At 50.3% G+C, this 21240-nt stretch overlaps 2 protein-coding genes and 1 long non-coding RNA gene across 7 annotated transcripts; 2 read left to right on the forward strand and 1 right to left on the reverse strand.

Moving 5' to 3' along the window:
- Positions 1-73: 73 nt before the first annotated feature.
- Il17rc (interleukin 17 receptor C) lies at positions 74-12992 on the forward strand. 5 transcript variants are annotated; one of them, XM_040738806.1, is made up of 18 exons: positions 74-352; positions 820-841; positions 1008-1160; positions 1396-1458; positions 1547-1656; positions 3894-4005; positions 4281-4325; positions 6703-6842; positions 7043-7102; positions 8916-8970; positions 9047-9228; positions 9318-9368; positions 10163-10208; positions 10359-10480; positions 10730-10789; positions 11184-11235; positions 12129-12224; positions 12349-12992. In XM_040738806.1, the coding sequence occupies exons 1-18, from the start codon at positions 248-250 to the stop codon at positions 12969-12971; spliced, it is 2097 nt and encodes a 698-aa protein (XP_040594740.1). In that variant the 5' UTR covers positions 74-247; the 3' UTR covers positions 12972-12992. The 5 variants fall into 5 exon arrangements, with proteins under 5 accessions (XP_040594740.1, XP_040594743.1, XP_040594741.1 ...); XM_040738809.1 differs by having other exon boundaries at positions 9047-9162; XM_040738807.1 differs by having other exon boundaries at positions 6730-6842.
- On the reverse strand, positions 5716-6787 carry LOC121137032. Its single transcript, XR_005874240.1, has 2 exons — positions 6646-6787; positions 5716-6532 (listed from the first exon to the last, which is right to left on the reverse strand). It is a non-coding gene; the product is annotated as an uncharacterized LOC121137032 (long non-coding RNA).
- A 138-nt stretch (positions 12993-13130) lies between the features above and the next one.
- On the forward strand, positions 13131-20795 carry Creld1 (cysteine rich with EGF like domains 1). The gene is given in 11 exon segments (XM_040738817.1): positions 13131-13913; positions 14302-14384; positions 16482-16592; positions 16683-16774; positions 17988-18164; positions 18248-18343; positions 19110-19193; positions 19356-19405; positions 19407-19452; positions 19578-19712; positions 20152-20795. Coding segments are annotated over 11 exon segments (1263 nt in total). The 5' UTR covers positions 13131-13739; the 3' UTR covers positions 20367-20795.
- Positions 20796-21240: the final 445 nt, after the last annotated feature.

Consider the following 21240-nt stretch of genomic DNA (forward strand, 5'->3'; position numbering starts at 1 on the left):
GAGGGACAGGACAGGGTGGGGCGGGAACAGCCGGCTGCCTGCTGGGAGTCAAACCGAAAGCATTCCAGCTGAAACTGGGCCGGGCGGGAGTCAGGGCTCGGAGTGGGAAAGCCAGGCTGGAGAGGAGTTCTAGCCCTTGTTCTCTCCCAGGGACACAGAGCTGATTGGCAGCAGGGGTGGGGTGTCTGCCCCCCTTTTGGGGGGCAGGACAGGGCCTCAGGCCTGGGTGCTGTCTAGCACCTGGAAGATGCCAATGTCCTGGTTCCTGCTGTCCTTGGCACTGGGCCGGAGCCCCGTGGTGGTTTCTCTGGAGAGACTTGTGGAACCTCAGGACACTGCACGCTGCTCTGTAGTGAGTCTGGGGCCCTGGGGAAGTTGGGGAAGGCTAAGAGTTCAGGCTGTGCCTCTTCAAAGCCCTAACCTGTCTCCTGTCACTGCCTCTATCAGAACCGCCCTGTCTGGTCTGTCTGGTGCTGATGGGGATGAGTGAGTAAGGGGACAAGAAGTAGTCTTGTCTTCAGGGGAGGGCTTAGGATGGGAGCCCCAGAAAAAAGTAGGCAGGGGTAGGATTGGGTTTTTGTTTTTGTTTTTGTTTTTTTTGAGACAGGGTTTCTCTGTGTTGTTTTAGAGCCTGTCCTGGAACTAGCACTTGTAGACCAGGCTGGTCTCGAATCACAGAGATTCGACTGCCTCTGCCTCCCGAGTGCTGGGATTAAAGGCGTGCACCACCAACACCCGGCAGAGGTAGGGTAGTTAAGCAAGAGAGATTTGTCAAGATGAGATTTGGGGGGTATAAACGGACATTTCCTTCCTTCCCAGGGCCTTTCCTGCCACCTCTGGGGTAAGTATTGCTACTTTAACACAGAGAACTTCCAGGCTAGCTGAAGGGAAAGTGAATGTCCACCCTCAGCCCGAGAGGCCAAGCTAGCGCCCGTACCCTTTGGAGGTATCAGAAGCCAAAGCAGGCTCTGAGCAGCCTCAGTTCCCACTGCACCCTTCATACCCAGATGGGGACGTGCTCTGCCTGCCTGGAAGCCTCGAGTCTGCCCCAGGCCCTGTGCTGGTGCCCACGAGCCTGCAGACAGAGCTGGTGCTGAGATGTCCACAGGAGACCGACTGTGCCCTCTGTGTCCGTGTGGTCGTGCACTTGGCTGTACACGGTGAGTGAGGAATCCTGTGACTGTGCACATACGAGAGTGCCTGGGAAAGGCCTGGGGACTGCAGACTCTGTGAGCATCTGCAACGTTCAAGACCCTGGCCCAGGCACCCCCAGGTCAGCCTGTTTTCCCAGACCTCTGCTTACCAGTCATGGCATTTCTGGAAGGGAGTCTCAGCCTGAACCAGCCCAGAAAAGATGTCTGACCGGGGCTTTACTCTCTTCTCTGTTCCTTGCAGGGGGCTGGGAGGAGCCTGAAGAAGGGGAAAGGTCCGACTCTGAACTCCAGGAGGCTAGAAACGGTAAGGAGCCAGTTGGCAGAGCTGCTGTTTCCTGGCAGGGTCTTTCCCATGGCCTGTGGCCTGGCTGACCCCTGTATGTTTCCCACAGCATCTCTCCTGGCCCAGGTGGTGCTCTCCTTCCAGGCCTACCCCACCACCCGTTGTGCCTTGCTGGAGGTACAGGTGCCCGCTGTCTTGGTGCAGCCTGGTCAGTCTGTGGTAAGTGAAGTGCTTCTCCTGCTGAGAATAGCCACCTTCGGAGTCTGATTTTCCCACCAAATCATTCTGACATTCCCACCAAATCATTCTGACGTTCCCACCAAATCGTTCTGACATTCCCACCACAGTCTGACATTCCCACCAAATCTGACATTCCCACCAAATCATTCTGACATTCCCACCAAATCATTCTGACATTCCCACCAGTCTGATGTTTCCACCAAATCTGACATTCTCACCAAATCATTCTGACATTCTCACCACAGTCTGACATTCCTACCAAATCTGACATTCCTACCAAATCTGTCGTTCCCACCAAATCATTCTGACATTCCCACCACAGTCTGACATTACCACCACAATCCTGTGCAGAGAGTCTTTAAATCTTGGATCTGATCTGAGCATTGAGCCTTTTGTGGTGGCTTTTCTGTCTGTAAAATGAGGGTAAGGACTCTCCTGCCTCACATGTTTGACTTGGTGAGAAGTCACTACGCAGTTAGCTGGGGCAATTTTATTTTATACACTCACCAGCAGCAAATAGGGCTTCCAATGCTTCTGTCTTTGCCAACACTTGGCATTTTAAAATTCAAGTGTTAACCATTGCTATGTATGTAGTGGTTTATAACTGGGGATTTGTGTGTACATGTGTGGTGGTAATGTTTATACTTCTAAATTACATTTGTTTATTTATTGTGTATGTATAATGTGTCCTGGGGGGGGTTAGATGGAGGGCAGAGGACAATCTAGAGTCTGTTTTCCCCCTTTTACCATAAGGGTCCTGGGAATTGAACTCAGGTTGTCAAGCTTGGTAGAAAGTACTTTACCTACTGGGATTCTAGGCAGCCCAGGGCTGGTGTTTTTGTTAGTGATTTGTGTGTATGAATGTGGGGGAGGGGCATGCTGGGGATGGAACCAAAGCCTTTGTATATGCTAAGCAATCATCTACTGCTGAGCTATATCCTCAGCCCTTGTTTTTATTAGACAGAATCTTGCTGTGTAGTCTAGACTGAAATTCTCCTGTCTCACCCTCCTGAGTGCTAGGACTACAGGTACATGCCACTGTGTTTGGTGTTCATTACAGCTTTAATTTGTATATCCCTGATGACTAACAGTCAAACACTTTTTACATGCTTACTGGCTGTTTATAACTTCCTTCATGAAATGTCCTTTCAAGCTTTTGATGACTTTGTAGCATAAGAATAAAGAGCTGGGAATGTAGCTCAGTGGTAGAGTTCTTGCCTAGCATGCTCAAGGCCCTAGGTTTGATTCCCAGCAAAACAGACACACAGACACAGACACACACACACACAGACACAGACACACACACACACACACACACACACAGTCAAAAACAAGTCATAGCTCCTTTAACTGTTGAATATATACATGTATTGATTTTATTTTATTTTTGGTTTTTCGAGACAGGATTTCAGATTTCTCTGTATTGTTTTGTTTTGGAGACTGTCTTGGAACTCGTTCCGTAGACCAGGCTGGCCCCAAACTCACAGAGATCCGCTTGCCTCTGCCTCCTGAGTGCTGGGATTAAAGGCGTGCGCCACTAATGCCCGGCTAACTGTTGAGTATATTAACAGAGTTGGTATCTGTAAAATACTTCATGTATCTGCTTCGTTTTTTCTTCACAGTGCAGCCATGAGCACCATTAAGATGCTTGCATTAGCCGGGCGGTGGTGGCGCATGCCTTTAATCCCAGCACTCAGGAGGCAGAGTCAGGCGGATCTCTGTGAGTTCAAGGCTGGGCTGGACCGACAGCCTCCAAAACAATACAGAGACACCCTATCTCGTAAAACAAAAACAAAAAAAAAACAAAAAAAAAAAGATGCTTGCATTAGTGTATCTAATCAGTTTCCCTCTAGCCAAGTGGTCCATGACAGCAGGCATAGTCAGCAACTCAGATAGCCTGGTTAATCTCAAACCTGCCAAAACAGCTACAGAAGATACTTGGTTTAGAACCAGGGACCTGTTCAAAAAAGAAACATGTCTTTAATCCTAGCACTAGGGAGGCAGAGACAGGTGGAGCTTCATGAGTTCAAGGCCAGCATGGTCCACAAAGTGAGTTCCCTGGATAGCCAGGAATACACAGAAAAAATTGTGTCAACAAAACAAAACAAACATAAAAAGTCAGTGGGTAAGCAGAGTGGTCTACCTACATGAGCCCAAGATCTTGGCCTGGGTTCTGAGCCCCCCATCTCCAGCCCACTGCCACCCTCTCCTCATAGGGCTCTGCAGTGTTCGACTGTTTTGAGGCTGGTCTTGGGGCCCAGGTGCGAATCTGGTCCTATACACAACCCAGATACCAGAAAGAACTCAACCTCACACAACAGCTGCCTGGTAAGTGACCCAAAGCCCTTGTCCCTGGTCTGTGGTCCCTCTGGTCACTCCCCTTCTTCCTCTTCCCATCACTTTCAGGCAGGGATATGAGCTAGTACCCTCTTTAGTCAGTTCCCTGTGCTTCTAGCTCCTGGGATGGGTGTTCTGCACCCATGTAAATGTGGGTGGTCTTCAGGGCAGAGGCAGCCCCTCAGTGTCTCCCCATGGGTTGGATTGCCATCCTTCTTTCCTTGGTCCCCAGCCCCACTGGAGATTTTTCTGTGATCTCTCCCCAGACTGCAGGGGTCTTGAAGTCCGGGACAGCATCCAGAGCTGCTGGGGTAGGGGCTAGGGACCGTGGGCTGCATGGAGGGAGGAGCAGGGTCTGGAGTTCACACAATGTGTACTTGGGGTTGACTTCAGCTCTGTGATACCAAATTCTGAAAGTCACAGGACATGTTCCATCATTCATTCATTCACTCATTCCACATGAGCTGTAGTATTACTTCATTTATATTTCCAGACATTGAAAATATAAAGGTGAATCTTTTTCTTATAACAAGTGTTCACTAATACCAGGAACATATAGTGGCCCAAAGCACTGTCAAGATTATGGTGTCTTTCTTCATAGGCCAAAGTGGAAATGATACTAAACCTGAAATAGGAACCTAGAAAGTCAAGAATTTGATGTTACTTTTGTTTCATATTTTCTTTTTTAAAAAGATTTATTATGTGTACAGCTTTATGCCTGCATCCATGCAAGCTAGATGAGGGTAGTGATCTCATTACAGATGATTGTGAGCCACCATGTGATTACTGGGAATTGAACTCAGGACCTCTGGAAGAGCAGTCAATGCTCTTAACCTCTGAGCCATCTCTCCAACTCCTCATATTTTCTTTTTTTTTTTTTTTGGTTTTATTTATTTATTTGGTTTTTTGAGGTAGGGTTTCTCTGTGGCTTTGGAGGCTGTCCTGGAACTAGCTCTTGTAGACCAGGCCGGTCTTGAACTCACAGAGATAACGCCTGCCTCTGCCTCCCAAGTGCTGGGATTAAAGGCGTGTGCCAACACCGCCTGGCCATATTTTTTTTTAAAGAAAATGTATCTTGCATATATAGCATATACAAAAAGTTGTAAGTATAATGATTTTTTTATTTTGAGACAAGGTCTCACTGTGTAGCTCTTACTGGCCTGGAACTCACTATTAAAACCAGAGACATCGCATGTTCACACAGATCTACTGCCTCTGCCTACCAAGTGCTGAGACTGAACTTGTGCCATCATGCCCAGCAAAGTGTGTTGGTTTTAGTTCAGTGAAGTGGTTGGGTAGTTAGGTTGTTTTGGTTTGACAGGCTCTTGCTAGGTTGTCCATGCTAGGCTTGAACTTGAAATCCTGCTGCTTTAGTTTTCCAAGAAGCTGTGGTTGCAGGTGTATGTCTCCACATCCAGCGCAGCTGTGTTAGTGTTTACATATGTGTAGACTTCTATAACTAGCATAAGGCAAAGGCATAAATCCTGTGGCAGTTTTTAAACTATGAAATCTTCTCCTCTTTCTTCTTTTCAACTCCATTTTCTTTTTGGCCTTCCTCTTTGGCACTCTCTAAAGATCACTAGGCACCGGAGCTTTGAAAACAGACACACATCAGGCATCTCATCTTGTCACTTTGAAAACAGACACACATCAGGCATCTCATCTTGTCACTTTGAAAACAGACACACATCAGGCATCTCATCTTGTCACTCAGTGGTGATTGCTTTCTTTATTCAACAAATATTGGCTGAGTAATTACTCTGTACCAGATACAGGTACAGCCGGGAAGTAAATTAATAAACAAACATGATAAGGAGCTAGGATTTAGGGTTATGGTTAGGGCTAGGCTTAGGCTTAGGGGGTTGAGGGAAGATCCAATAAACCTGTGTAGATGTAAAGTATACAGTATAAGCCGGGTGTTGGTGGCGCACACCTTTAATCCCAGCACTCGGGAGGCAGAGGCAGGCGGATCTCTGTGAGTTCGAGACCAGCCTGGACTACCAAGTGAGTTCCAGGACAGCCTCCAAAGCCATAGAGAAACCCTGTCTCGAAAAACCAAAAAAAAAAAAAAAAAAGTATACAGTAGATGGTGACTAGAATTATGGAGAAAACTCAAGAGGAGGGATGGGGCCATTGAGAGCTGCAGTAGTGAGATAGCCTCACTGTAGTGAGGGACGTGAAGGAGGAGACGAGAGTTCCATAGGAAGAGTGCAGCAAGGCCCTGGGGCAGGATCAAGGTCTCAAGTGCGCTTAAGGAATATGAAGGAGCCTTGTATATTTGCAGCAAAGTATTCAAGATATGGGTACTAACAGAGGTTAGAGAAACTAGGCTGGTTAAGGCCTTGCAAGCCTCTGCAAGGAGTCCAGCTTTCACTGGTATTACTGTGTGGGTCATAAGCAGAGTCTAGGGAAAGTAATTGGCACTGAGGAGGTAGCAGGACTCCACTGGCTGCAGAGGAAGAAGAGTTGTCCCAAGACGCAAGCTGGAGCTTCTGTGGGCTTGGCTCTGGGCTTGTGGCTGGGGACAAAGTCTGGTATGAGATGGGGATACAATCTGTCCTCCAAGGGCCTCCTAGTCTGAGGGTTTCATGGAATTTCCAATGGGACAGTTGGTGAGTATGGTGAGTATACCTCAGGCTTGGTTGTGCAGAAAAGGTGAAGGGAGTCTCCTCTCTCTGCTCCCACTAGCCCTGCCCTGGCTCAATGTGTCTGCAGATGGTGACAACGTTCGTTTGGTACTGGACGTCTCTGAGGAACAGGACTTTGGCCTCTTACTGTACTGGGATCAGGTCCAGGGTCCTCTCAAATCCTGGAAGTACAAAAACCTGGTGAGGCTTCTCCAGGTCCACATTCACCCTGAGTTCATGACCATGTTAAGGGTGTGTGCAGACTGTCAAAGGGGACACACCTAAAGCAGAGGACCTTGGTGGGGCACAGGGGTGTCTGTCTGTCTGGTTCCCTCAACTCTGGACCTCCCTGTTTCCCCTTCTTACCTTCCCTTAACTCACTTCCATCTCTCATCCCACAGACTGGACCACAGACTATTACTTTAAACCACACAGACCTGTTTCCCTGCCTCTGCATTCAGGTAGGAGCAGAATCCACCTGCCAATGGGAGACAGGGGCTAGGGAGATAGAGGGATGACCTCCAATCTTCCAGGGTCACTGTTCTCTGAGGTAGAGACCATGGCCACTTTGGGTGGCTGGATGTCCCTTCCTCTTACTGTCCTGTGCCTTCTGCTTGCTGTGTGTCCAGAATGTTCCTGTTCCTTTCTTCACAGGACTGTTCCTCATGGTAGCTCAGATGTCACCTCTTCCTTGACACCTTTTCCTACTCTAGTTCTTTCTTTGTGCCCCTGTGAAGGGTTGGTTGGACATGTGCTATGGACTTAAATGAGTTGGAATCCTTCTTGCCATTTACTGTCTGACCTTGGGCAAGCTACTGCCTTTCTGAGCCTGCTTCCTATATGTGATCTGGAGAGGCTGTACCATCTGCATAGGCTGTAAAGAAGGGTGCCACGTCTAGGTTTAAATGTGGACTGCAGCCACTCCCTCTGATTGTACATTGATTTATTTGAGTCCCATTCACTCGACCTCTTGCTCATTCTTTCTCCTTCCTTTCTGTCTTCAGTTCATTTCAGGCCTTTATAATCTCTCCTGTGGTCTGTCAATAACCTCTATAATCTCTCCGGTGGTCTGTCAATAACCTTTACTCCCTGCCTCCCTTTCTGTGCCTCTCTGGCGTCCTGGGATCTCTAGATTACCTTCAACTGCATCCTTTCCAGTAGACTTTCTTCCAAATTCTCCTTTATGAGAAGTCTGTGACAGCCAGTGGAGCTGCTGAGACACACCCACCCTGCCTTTGCTCAGGCGGTTCCTACCACTGCTTCCATGTAACCAAAGCTTCCCAGTTCACATCACCTCTTTCCCAAAGCTTCTCCAGTATCCTGGCCTTTCCTAGTATCCAATCCCCCTTGTTCTTCCGGCTTTTCTTATCCATGTGTCACTTTTTTTAACGTTTGGGCTTCTGATTTCTTTTTGTATATATAAGATGCTCATTGAATATTTGAAAGTGGGCAAGTGACTAGCATTTACATGTTTTAACCCTACTGTAACTATGAGTCTGTGACTTCCTTGAAGGCAAACAAAGCATATTTTATTCAAATACAGTAACTTTGCCAGAGTCTGGGACAGGGCTTGGCATATAGTGGGTGCTAATTGCTGACTATATAAATGAATGAACAAATCCACACTGCCAAACACAATGGGAGGACACAAGGCAGATGTTCAGGGAATATTTACTGTGATTTAACTGTCTGAATTGTTATGTCCGATGCCCACCACTCAGTAGGTGCTCTCAATTAAACATTTAATGAATAAATTCATATATTTTCTCACATAGTGTCAAACACATAGTAGATGCTCTTAAAAAACCTAGCACAGTATGATACACAGTATTCACAAAATGGTTGTGAAGTGAATCAAGATTAATAATCTTACTCTTTGTGTATACCACACTAAGACACATAGTAGGCACTCATTAAAAGGTGGGTGAAAAGCCAGGTATGATGATGCATGCTTTTAATCCCACCCCTCAGTAGGCAAAGACAGGTGGATCTCTGAGTTCCAGGCCAGATAGGGCTATATAGTGAGACCCTGTATCAAAAATAGAAAAACAAAAACAAAAAGCCCGAAAGTTGAGAGAAGGTGTTCTAAGTGCACATGGCAGTGTTTACTTCGAGAACCCATATTCCTATCTCACGAGCTCTGTGAGAGGTTAGAAACCTGGCAAGTTCTGTGAGGCCTGCCTCAGTGAATGGCCTGGTACTCAGCAGGGTCTGACAAATGCCCACCGATGGCTGGCTGGGTTGAATTGACTTAGAGCCCTTTTTTCTTCCCAGGTGTGGCCCTTGGAGCCAGACTCTGTTAGGACCAGTTTCTGCCCCTTCCGGGAAGGTGAGTGAATCTCCTATGGCGAGGGGCAGCATGGGGAAGCTGATTCACATTTAGTAACCTTGGCCTTCTGCTTTAGATCCCCGTGCACACCGGAACCTTTGGCACACAGCCAGGCTGAAGGTGCCGTCCTCGGGAATATGGCAGCTAGATGCACCATGCTCTCTGCTGGCCAAAGTGGCACTGTGTTGGCAGGTACCAGACCAGGGTCCCTGCCAGCCACTTGTGCCACCAATGCGCCAGGAGAATGTCACTGTGAATGTGAGGTCAAAGGCAGACCCAGGATGGAGAGAGAAAGAGGGACCCCAGGGTCTCCCTTGGTGACTTCACTCATTCCCTGCCTTCTACAGATGCCTCATGAGTTCCAGTCGGTGAGAGGCCACCCCAACCTTTGTGTCCAGGTCAGAATGGTGATCAAAAACATTGGGCTGAGGGTGGGACCCTGCACCAATTCCCCTCCCCAAGCTACAACCTCTGCATGCATTCCTTGGAACTCATGTACCATCATACACATCATGCACAGACACATTAAAAATAATTTTTAAATTAAAAAATAAAAACATGCATTCAATATTTATTTGGGCATGGTGGCTCACACCTATATTCCTAGCACTTGGGAGGCTGAGATAGGAAGATATGCTGGCCTGAGACATAGAGTGAATAACAAGCCAGCCTAGGCTAATGATTGAAACTGTTTCAAAACAAAACAGATTTATTGACTACTACATGCCAGTCACTTTAAGACAGATATGTCAGTGAACAAAACAACTGCCCCTATCATCCATCATAGACCCTATTTCTAGAGAAGAAAGGTGAACAACATGTATAACTGACCATGTTAAAGTGAAATCCGTGCTGTGGTAAAAGGCGAAGAATGTGGATGACTGAGGGAGGCTAAGAATGAATCTCCTCTGAGGTAACATGATGGGGACAGGTCTCTTAAGTGCTTTTTCAAGACCCAAAGGGCTGTAAGGCTGCAAGCTCTGTTAGCACAGGTGATCTCACAAGGTCTGCTCTGAGAAAGATGGGTGAGTCCTAGTCCTGCAGCCTGAACCCAGATGTGCCCAACGTTGCTCAGGTCCAGAGTGCAGAGCCGGCCTGACGGGCTTCCTCTTGCCTGCTCCCTCCCTTGTGGACTTTCCGGCCCTGGCTCTTGCTTTTCCTAGTGCCCCTAACTCTGGCCCCTTCTAAGCAGGTGAGCAGCTGGGAGAAGGTACAGTTCCAAGAGTGCTTGTGGGCTGGTGAGTGGGGCTTGAGGGGGCTGGGACAGGGCCCCTCGCAATGGGGTGGACCATGGAGGAGCGGCTCCTAGGGGTGAAGGTCAGGGGATTGGAGGAAGGCAGGTGGCAACTCCCAAGTGGGTCTTACTAGAGTGGCTTCTCACTCCCCAGACTCCCTGGGGCCCTTCAACAATGATATGCTGTTAGTGGAGATGAGAACTGACCTCAACGATACATCAGTCTGTGCCTTGGAATCCAGTGGCTGTATAGCACTGCCCAGCAACACCTCCACGGTAAGGACCAGGGAACCTCCCACCAGACCTTTCCAGATCCATCCCAGTCGTGGCCTTATCTTCTCATTCCATCCCACTGCCAGGCCCAGTACTGCTCTATGGGAACAGTGAGTGTGAGTGTGTGAGTGTGTGAGTGTGTGTGTGTCCATGCCTTCTCAATGGCTTCCCAAGTCTCCCAGCTCCTCTCCACAGACAATTCTGCTCCACCACGGCACCTTACGTGACAGCCCCCTTCCCTTGACTTGACAGAGAGCTGCTCACCTTGGAGAACAGTTGCTACAAGACTTCCGGACACACCAGTGTGTGCAAGTGAGTTGGTGACAGGACTTGTCCTAGTGCTTACAGGCAAGATCCTTCAAGCCAGCACTGGCCTACCAGCTCTGCTTGCTTTGTGTCTTGCCCTGTGGAGGTAAAGGGTAGGAGCATAAAATTCCTGTCCCTCGGGTACTCATTTCCAGCTAGTGATCAGCTAAGTGATACATACCCCCAGTAAGCGTTAGGTTCTGGAAAGAGCTTCGAGGAAGACTGTCTTCCAAGCCCCTCTTGGCACAGAGCTCAGCTTAGGCTCAGCTTGAGCAGAGGCACATGCAGGAGCCTGCTCTGGGCAGGGAAGTACGCATAACTGAGGCTAGGAATGTGAGCAAGCTGGGCAGAAATGATTAGGCCTTGACTACCAAGCAGGGGCTGTGCTTGTGTCTTGCAGCTGTGGAAAGATGATAACCTGGGAGCGCTGTGGGCCTGCCCCATGGACAAGTGTGAGTATGACAGCAACTGCTCTTCCTGTGCACCAGGAGCTGACTCTGATGACAGGGACTACAGGGCCACGCCTTGCCTGGCTCAAATACACCACCCTGGTATTCCTTTATTCATTCAAAAACCACAAAGAGGCCGAGGGATGGTTCAGCTGGTAAAGGCACTTGCCACCAAACCTGACAACCTGAGTTCTCTGGGACCCATATGAGTTGTTCTCTGACCTCCACACATGCTCTATGGCATATGGAGAGACACCGAGACAGACACACAGAGACTGGTCTCAATGGGATGAAGGGTTCTGGGAAAGGTCCCAGCCTTACTGCGAAGTCTGACCTAGGTAAAGGGAGTCAAGCTGCATTGCTAATACTGTGGCGTACATTTCTGAAAGTCTCCAAGGCAGTCAGCAGGTTAGATGGCCTCGGGAGGAAAATGGGAGGAATAGGAGGAACACGAGATTTTTATGTTTCCAACAACACCATCTTCCTCAAGGGTTAGAATACAGCTGTTTTAAACAGATCATTCCATAGAGTGAATGGATTGAAGTTAGTTAGACAAGTGGGGGCCTAGTCAGGAGGCTACCGCAGTCATGCAAGACAGCAAGGTTAAGGGCCGGCAACCCTAGGCATAAGAGGCAATATCAGCTGACATCTAAACACTTACAAAGCCTGGCACTGTTACGTGCAGCACTATGCTTTTGGTACCATCATCCCAAATTTACCAGCACGAGAGCTGAGGCAGGTCACATAGATGGAGCTCTTTCAGTACACAGGCTCTATCTAACACTGTGACTTTGGGCAAATCACTTCAAGTCTATAGGTCTCAGTTTTCCTCCTCCGTGAAGCGGAGTGAAAGATGTAAGGTTTCTAACTAGCCCTTTCTTCCTTGTCTATCCCAGACATCCATAAGCGCTGGGTCCTGGTGTGGCTGGTCTGCCTACTCTTGGTCGCTGCCCTTTTCTTTTTTCTCCTTCTAAAAAAGGGCCGCGTGAAAGGTGAGCGCTTCCCTGTTCCGGTTTCCCAGGGACAGCTTCAAAGAGTGAAGCTGGGCTCCCGTGGATGGAAGGAAGGGAGGTCCGGGCTCACCCTCACCTTCACCAGCTCCACTCTCCTTAACAGCGGCTCCCAGGGCCCGCACAGCCTTGCTCCTCCACTCCGCCGACGGAGCGGGCTACGAGCATCTGGTGGGCGCCTTGGCGTCTGCATTGAGCCAACTGCCACTGCGAGTGGCCGTGGACCTGTGGAGCCGCCGCGAGCTGAGCGCGCACGGGGCCCTGGCCTGGTTCCACGGGCAGCGGCGCCGGACCCTGCAGGAGGATGGCGTGGTGGTCCTGCTCTTCTCGCCCGCGGCGGTAGCGCAGTGCCAGCAGTGGCTCCAACACCAGACGGTGGAGCCGGGGCCGCATGACGCCCTCGCCTCCTGGCTCAGCTGCGTGCTGCCCGACTTCTTGCAAGGCCGGGCGGCTGGCCGGTACGTCGGGGTCTACTTCGACGGGCTGCTGCACCCCGACGCCGTGCCCGCCGCGTTCCGCGCCGCGCCGCTCTTCTCCCTGCCCTCGCAGCTTCCGGCCTTCCTGGACGTCTTGCAGGGAGGCTGCGGCCCGCTCCCGGGGCGGCCCGCGGACAGGGCGGGGCGAGTGGCCCAGGCCCTGCAGTCGGCCCTGGACAGCTGCACCCTGCAATCAGGAACTCCGGGCTGCGGAGAGGCATGGAACCCGGGACCCCACCCTGCACCCAAATAAAGACCGACGCAGTTACCCTAACCGAGCAGCCACCGTGTGTTCGTCCTATGAAATTGCTTGCGGAGCCATTAAGCCCGCAGCCCTTTAAAGCCGGGACAGGTGCGGCACTGCGCCGATTCTGGTTGGTTGGAATGGGGTGACGCAATGGTACATGGCCGTTCTTCATTGGCTGTGAAGAGGCCCCGCCCTCCCGACTGCGGCGTTGGAGAAGGGTGTACTTTTACGGAGGCGGTGGCGTTAAGGAGACTCTGCCCACAACTCCCGGGGTGGGGGTGGGAGTTTTATTTCTCCTTGTAGTCTAGCGGCGCTTGGATCTTTCCTGGCCTGTTTCAGGCCGCACTCTTCCAAAGAGGCTCAGAACTTGACCCCTTCTCTTCACATCCGGATCCGGGCTCCTCCCCCAGGACCGTCCATCCGGCTTTCTCTCGGAATATTTGGGATCTGACCCTTTCTAATTCTGGCCCCTAATAACTCACTGAGACCCTAAAACCATGGACTGACACTTATTCCTTTGCCAGCGATCCCGGCCACCTCCCCCTACGGTAACGGAGATATAATTTCTCTCCTGGAATTGTAGATTAGGCTCCTTTCCCCTCCCAGCGCCTCAGCCTCCAATACCCCAGTTCGTCCTCGTTTGTAATTAGTGGGTCTCAGGCTTTTTAGCCCCAAGGCATTCAGAACCAAGCTCTCGCTTGCCTACTTACAGCCTGGTTTCTTCAGTGAACCCTCCCCTTCCCTTGTATCTGCAAATCCCCAGCCTGGGAAAAGATGGCCCCACAGCCCCTAAGGGGCCTGGTCCCATCTCTGCTCTGGAGCCTGAGCCTGTTTCTGAGCCTCCCGGGACCTGTCTGGCTCCAGCCCTCTCCTGCTCCCCATTCTTCTCCCCGAGTTGAGCCCCATCCATGTCATACCTGCCGAGCACTGGTGGACAGCTTCAACAAGGTGGGTGTACTAATAGCCTCGAGGGAGGGGCCGTTAGCAGAGAGCTGGGAGCTCTCAATGCAAATCTGCATGGACTGTAGTCCCAATGTGGGCTGCTTGCTTTAACTGTATGGCCTTTGGGAAAGGTGCTTCACGGTGCCTCAGTTTGCCTGATCAACATAAAATAGTGAAATGTTAGAAATTTAGGCAGGGTGTGGTGGCACACAATTTTGGTCCCAGCACTCAGAAGACAGAGACGGGTGGATCTCTGAATTTGAGACCTGCCTGGTCTACAGAGCAAGTTCTAGGACAGCCAGGGCTACACAGAGCAGCCCTGTCTTAGAAAACAAAAACAGAAAGGATGTGTCAAGCTCTGTACTTAGGTATCCCTAATTTCTTCCATACCCAGGGTCTGGAGAGAACCATCCGGGACAACTTTGGTGGTGGAAACACTGCCTGGGAGGAAGAGAAGTTGTCTAAATACAAAGACAGGTAAGAAGGTGATGGGAAGGTATGTACCCCAACTCTTGGTCTCTGTTGATTGGTTGGAATAGATTCTCTTGGGAAGCTTCCATTCCCCAGACACTGAATATTAACAGAACAGCAGTAAATAGAAAAACCAAGCCCCATCTTCATGAAAGTTGCATTTTAGTAGAGTAGACAAACAGTACATACTACCTGCCAGGTGAAGAACAGAAATTCGGCTACATCACCACTAAAGTAGCAGGACTGACCTTATGATTCTCTGGAGTAGAGTGAGCAAAAGGCTACAGAAAGGAGTTTAGATTTTTTCCTGGATGTGAGGCCAGAAGAGGGCATTGGATTTCCTGAAACTGGGGTTTCAGGTGGTTGTGAGCCACCATGTTGATGCTGGGAGTTGAACCCAGGTCCTCTGCAAGAGTAGCCAGTGTTCCTGACCACTGGGCCATCTTTGCAGCCTCTGATCTTAAATGAAGAGATCACTAACACTTAAACAAGGTACGGAAGCCAGGGCAGCCTGGAGGAAGTGGGCAGAGCAGCTGGGTGGGGCAGGTAAGCTCCTGCAGTTTAGCATGAGCTAGCAAGACATCCAGTAGTGAGAGCTAGTTGAAATCTGAGCGTATTTTGGAGAACATCAGTTGACATTATGGATTCCTTATGGGGCATGAGAGAAGGTGATAGAGACACCTGCAAGTGTCCATTTTATTTATTTTAATTATTTTATTGTATGGATATGAATGTTTTGCCTGTGCACCACAAGCTTATGGTGCCTGAAGAAGGTGTCAGCTTCCCCAGAACTCGAGTTACAGGTGGTTGTGAACCACCATGTGGGTGCTGGGACTTCAACCTGGGTCCTTTGGAAGAGCGGCTAGTTCACTTAACTGCTGAACTCGCTCCATCACTCCATATTATTGTTGTTGTTGATGTTATTTTTCGAGATAGGGTTTCTCTCTATAGTCATGGCTGTTCTAGAATTTCATCTGTAGACCAGGCTGCTCTCCAACTCAGATATCCAAAGACCCCCCCTGCCTCGAGTGCTGGGACTAAAGGCATGCACCACCATGCCCTGCTGACCCACCTTATTTGTTGAACCGGGTTCTCTCACTGGAGTGCACTAACTTGGTTATTCTGCTAGATTGGAGAGAGGGAGCTGCCTGTCTCTGACCCCTCCCCACTCAGTTCTGGGATTATAGACGCCAGCCACACTTGGCCTTTACATAGGTGCTTGGAGTCCTAAACTTAGGTTCTCATGTGCCCTTTTGTGTCTGGCTCCTTTCACTTAGTGTGATGTTTCCATAACTCATCCCTATTGTAGGATATGTGCAGCACATTACTTCAGTCCTCTGAGGGCTGAATAATATCCCATTGGATATTATTTTGTTTTCTTTCATTGGTTAATAGGCAGTTGGGTTGTAGCTTACCTTTTGCCCATTATGCATATCGTGACTGAGCATATGTGTACAAGTTTGTATTTGAACAGCTGTTTTCCAGTCTTTTGGGTATGTGTCTGGGAGAAGACTGCTGAGTCATAGTGTCTCCATTTAACTGATTGTACCGTCTTACATTCCTACTTACATGAAGAAAGGGTTCCCGTTTCTCTACATCTTTGTCAGTGCTTGGTAGATCATATATTTGCAGGAGGGCTTGGGGGTCCTCTCCCTGTCTCTGAGCTACCCCTCCCAACCTCATGATGTAATTTTAGTCATATCTCCCCAGCATGGCTATCCCAGGTCAGATTCAGGAGCTGGCGATTCAGGAGTCACCTACAGGGGTGCTTCTATTTTCTGTTTGATGGATTTTAAAAAAAAGGTGTCCAACATGTTGGTGAGATGTAGACACAGGAGAGTTCTAGGCCATGCTGGCTGACATAGTGAGACCCTGGTTAAATCTGTGGGGCAAAAGAATCGAAAACAAGAGAGGCTTAATGATTTGTCTAGATCTCACACCTAGCTTCTGACCTGGGTCGACTGAGTCCCAGAGCCGGTGACCCGTCTGTTGTTGATGCCCATGGCCCCGTCTTTGATATTGTCACAGTGTGAGGGAAGGAGAGAGGAGCAGCAGGTGGGTGGGGTGGGATATGTTGATAACCCCCCAGTCCTGTCTGGTCAGTGAGACCCGCCTGGTGGAGGTGCTGGAGGGCGTGTGCAGCAAGTCAGACTTCGAGTGCCATCGACTGCTGGAGCTGAGTGAGGAGCTGGTGGAAACCTGGTGGTTCCACAGGTGAGGTGGGGCCTTCCCCCGGGTGGGTTCTGGCCACTCCGACACTGTCGCAGCACCCTCTCCCTTTCACCTCATCTGCCCCTGCCTTAGGCAGCAGGAAGCCCCAGACCTCTCCCAGTGGCTCTGTTCGGACTCCCTGAAGCTCTGCTGCCCCTCTGGCACTTTTGGGCCCTCCTGCCTGCGTGAGTCTTTCTGAGTCTTTCGTGGTTCTCTTTGGGAGTGGGAGGAGACTGCTGAGGTGAGGGTGTCAGACCGGGCTGTGTGAGAGTGGGTTTCCTCGTGTAACATCTCCAGCCCTGTGCTCTGGCCTGTCTCTCAGGCCTGAAATCAGTGAGTCAGACCGGGGAAAAAAGCACAGGGCTAGGCTAGTGAGTGTGGTTGCTATCAGGTAATAGACAAATGTTGTCCCACCCCTGCCTCCTCGTTCTCATTTCTGTCAGACTTACCTGGGCAGGTGCAGGCAAGTGCCATGAAGCCCCCATTGTCACTGTCTGTTCACCTCTACAGACCCAAGGCAAGAGCTGAACTTAGTACAGTCCTGTGTTAATTAACTTACTTATTACTGGTTTTGTTTTTGTTTGAAGTGACAGGGTTCATCTGTGAGCCCAGGCTTTGAACTTGTAGTAATCCTGACTGAGCCTTCTGGTGCTGGAATTGCAGGCACATGCCAGGCTCCTAGCCCTTTTTAGAACTACTTCTGTGGACAGGGAAAGGGGTTCGGTACTGGAATGATCAATTCAGTCTCTAGAATAGACTCATCAGATGTGGTGGTGCATGCCTGTAAAGCTAGTTAGTACTTAAGAGGCTGAGGCAGGAGGATGTTCGTTCGGTCTTTTCAGATAAATAATCTGGACTTCCCGAAGAGTCCGTCTCAAACACAAACAGTGTGTGTGTGTGTGTGTGTGTGTGTGTGTGTGTGTGTGTGTGTGAAGAATAATTGAGTTTGAGGCCAGCCTGATCTATATAGTGAGTTACAGACCAGATGGCTACATAAGTGAGACCTCTCAAAAAAAGAAAAAAAAAAGTAGGTAAATAAAAATAAATGAAAAGTGCCAGGCGTTGGTGGCGCACGCCTTTAATCCCAGCACTCAGGAGGCAGAGGCAGGCGGATCTCTGTGAGTTCAAGGCCATCCTGGTCTACAAAGCGAGTTCCAGGAAAGCCTCCAAAACAATACAGAGAAACCCTGCCTCAAAAAACCAAAAAAAAAAAAAAAGAAAGAAAAGTATATCTAGTTGTTTTGCATAGCTTTTTTTGCTTCAGATAGCTTATGACAGAATTTGTGAATATTAAAATTAGTTTTCCTTTCCAAAACATATGTAGGGCCATGTAGAAAAGTGTTGCCTTGGATGACGAGGTTGCTTCTAAGATCTCACTCAATTGCTGTCTGCCCACAGCATGTCCTGGGGGCACAGAGAGGCCCTGCGGTGGCTACGGGCAGTGTGAAGGGGAAGGGACCCGAGGGGGCAGCGGGCACTGTGACTGCCAAGTCGGCTATGGGGGAGAGGCCTGTGGCCAGTGTGGCCTTGGCTACTTTGAGGCGGAGCGCAACAGCAGCCATCTGGTATGTTCGGGTAGGTAGCCAAAAGGTATGCTGGGGGGCCAGGGTAGCTGGGACCCCTCCTGCCCGTCCTCATACTGTCTGCTCTTTACCCAGCATGCTTTGGTCCCTGTGCCCGCTGCACAGGACCTGAGGAATCCCACTGTCTGCAGTGCAAGAAAGGTTGGGCCCTGCATCATCTCAAGTGTGTGGGTAAGTGGGGAACACTGGTGGGGCCTGCCCTCCTATTCACAGGGAACCCTCGGGTTGGCTGGAAAGGCAGCAAGCCAGGGGTTTACAGTGCAGAATGACCTGCATGCAGTAGATGATGCATGTCCAGACCCAGCTTCCAGGACAGTGATGGATCAGGAAGGCCTTCTTGGAAGAGGTGCTACTTTAGCCAAGTCTCTTTTCCCCTCTTCGGTTTTCTGAGACAGGGTTTCTATGTATAGCTCTGGCTGTCCTGGAACTTGCTTTGTAGATCAGGCTGGCCTCGAAGATCCCCCTGCCTCTGACTCCTGAGTTCTGGGATTAAAGGCGTGTGATACCTTGCCTTTAAACAACAACAAAAATCTAGAGTGGACTCAGTGGTGAGGTGACTTAGCTGTTAAAGGTGCTTGCTGACAAACTAAAGGCCAGAGTGCAATCCCTCTCTGTGGTCATCCCTTGTATACAAGCTGTGGGGATGATGCTGAGTCATGGCCACTCCTGCTTCCTGTCTTAGCACTCAGGAAGTGTTTTAGAGCTGAGTTGAAAGAGGAATATGTCACTCCCATCTCCATCCCCATCCGAGGGTTGCACTTAGCTGCAGGGTAGACAGACTTGAGTCTGCCCGGGCAGTGCTGGTTCAGCTGCATGATTACTTCAGAGTTGCTAGCCAGCTTGCAGTTGCTCCCACAGCAAGTCCGCTCCTGACAACCCTGCCCTCGTTTCTCTGCTAGTCCTGCAGTGACACTCCCACCCTTTGCCCTCTCCACAGACATCGATGAGTGTGGGACAGAGCAAGCCACCTGTGGGGCTGACCAGTTCTGTGTGAACACAGAAGGCTCCTATGAGTGCCGAGGTCAGTGTTTGCTGCGGAAGGGAGAGGCTGGGATGGAGGAGAATGGGAGATGCTGCTTCGTGCCTGTTCCTCCAAACTTCTGCCTTCTCAGGCCCCAGAGCCCTCAGCTCCCTGTGATCACCTCTGCCTCCCCTCCCCTCCCCTCTGCCCTCTCTTCTTCAGACTGTGCAAAGGCCTGCCTGGGCTGTATGGGAGCAGGGCCCGGCCGCTGCAAAAAAATGCAGCTGTGGCTACCAGCAGGTGGGCTCCAAGTGCCTAGGTAAGTGTGGGAGCAGGGGAAGGAGGGATTCCACATTGAGTCTGGGTGGGAGTGAAATTCAGTCTGGGATGCTGTGGGGGGGTCATGACAGCTAGCACTCTGACCCCTTCCTCTCCCCCCCTCAGATGTGGATGAGTGTGAGACCGTGGTGTGTCCAGGAGAGAATGAGCAGTGTGAGAACACCGAGGGTAGCTACCGCTGTGTCTGTGCTGAGGGCTACCGACAGGAGGAGGGTGTCTGCATGAAGGAGAAGATCCCAGGTAAGCAGGGAGGGTGGGAGGCTGGGCTGGGCTGGGCTGGGCTGGTCCAGAGAAAGAGCAGACAAGCTCCTCCTCCAGGTCCCACTTCACCACCACCCAAAGAGGCTGCACTGAGCCCTGGTCCCTGTGTCTCTTCTCAAGATTGGCTTTTGAGAATGCATTTCCTCACATCTCAGCTAGAAAGAGAACCAGATTTAGCACCAAGACACTGCACCTCTCTAAATCTCTTTTCTCCTGTCTGATGGAGGCAGTCTTCTGCAGAGCCTTGGGCAGTCCTGTCACCTCTCAGCTTGGGGTGGCAGGGTCTCAGCTGCCCCTGCAGAGTGTTCTTGGCGACATAGGTGGACTCGGCAGCAATGATGAGGTGTGTGGGTGTTGTGGGCAGCTCTGGGAACTGCCAGGAATCTTGAGGCAGTGACAAGTCACACCTCCTCTGCAGAGCCTGCGGGTATCTTTGCGGAGATGACAGAGGATGAGCTGGTGGTCCTGCAGCAGATGTTCTTTGGGGTCATCATCTGTGCACTGGCTACGCTTGCTGCTAAAGGTGACTTGGTGTTCACTGCCATCTTCATTGGAGCCGTGGCAGCCATGACTGGGTACTGGTTGTCAGAGAGAAGTGACCGTGTACTGGAGGGCTTCATCAAGGGTAGATAATCCCTGTCACCACTTAGGGGATTTCCTCCTACCCAGGATGCCCCCAGAGGTCATGTCTCTCTCCTGCTGGACACCTGGGGCAGTGTGGTTTCTCTTTGAGACCAGGGTAAACACCTTTTTACCTGCCTTTCGGAGCCGCCCAGGACCCCAGTAGCCCCAGGGGTGAAAAAGAAGCCCTGAAGCTGATGCCATGAGAGACTTGCCTAGGGGACTGGCAGGCCTCACAGTGTGTGAATTTCAAAAGACAATTTCTCCTTAGGGAGGTTGCAGACTTTGGCCCCTGCTCAGTATGAGAGGCGTCCCCTCAGGGGTGGGCCACCACAGCCCTCCTGCCAGGTGCATGCTGCCAGCTCCTGTCGAGTATTCACCCCCACACCTCAGCCACTGACTTATTTATTCATCTCAGGAAATAAAGAGTCTTGAAACCTGGGAAAGCCTCATCACCGCTACCTCAGTGACATTCTCCACACCCTGGGAAACTGAGGGCTGCCACGACAGAGGAGTGGTGTGAAGGGGCTAGAGAGAGGGTCAGTTGTTGAGAGCACTCACTGCCCTTGTGGAGGATCCACGTTCAGTTCCCAGCACCCATGTGGTGGCTCACGACCATCCATCCTCCAGTTCAAGGGATCAGACTCTTCTGACCTCGGGTACCAGGCACTCACGTGGTGCACTTATACATGCAGTCAAAACATACATACATATGAAATAAATCTGTGGAATTTTTTTAAATTAAAAAAAAAAACAAGTGGAGAGAGGAAGGAGAAAGATGACAAAGGAACCAGCTTAGGAGTCGATCTTTCTGGGTTAAACACCAGCTGTCGTTGCCCAAATAATACAGGACACCTCCAAACTTCACTTTCTCATTCCTGAAGTG

The sequence above is a fragment of the Mesocricetus auratus genome, unplaced genomic scaffold (assembly GCF_017639785.1).
Source record: "Mesocricetus auratus isolate SY011 unplaced genomic scaffold, BCM_Maur_2.0 Super-Scaffold_100676, whole genome shotgun sequence".
NCBI classification, from domain to species: domain Eukaryota; kingdom Metazoa; phylum Chordata; class Mammalia; order Rodentia; family Cricetidae; genus Mesocricetus; species Mesocricetus auratus.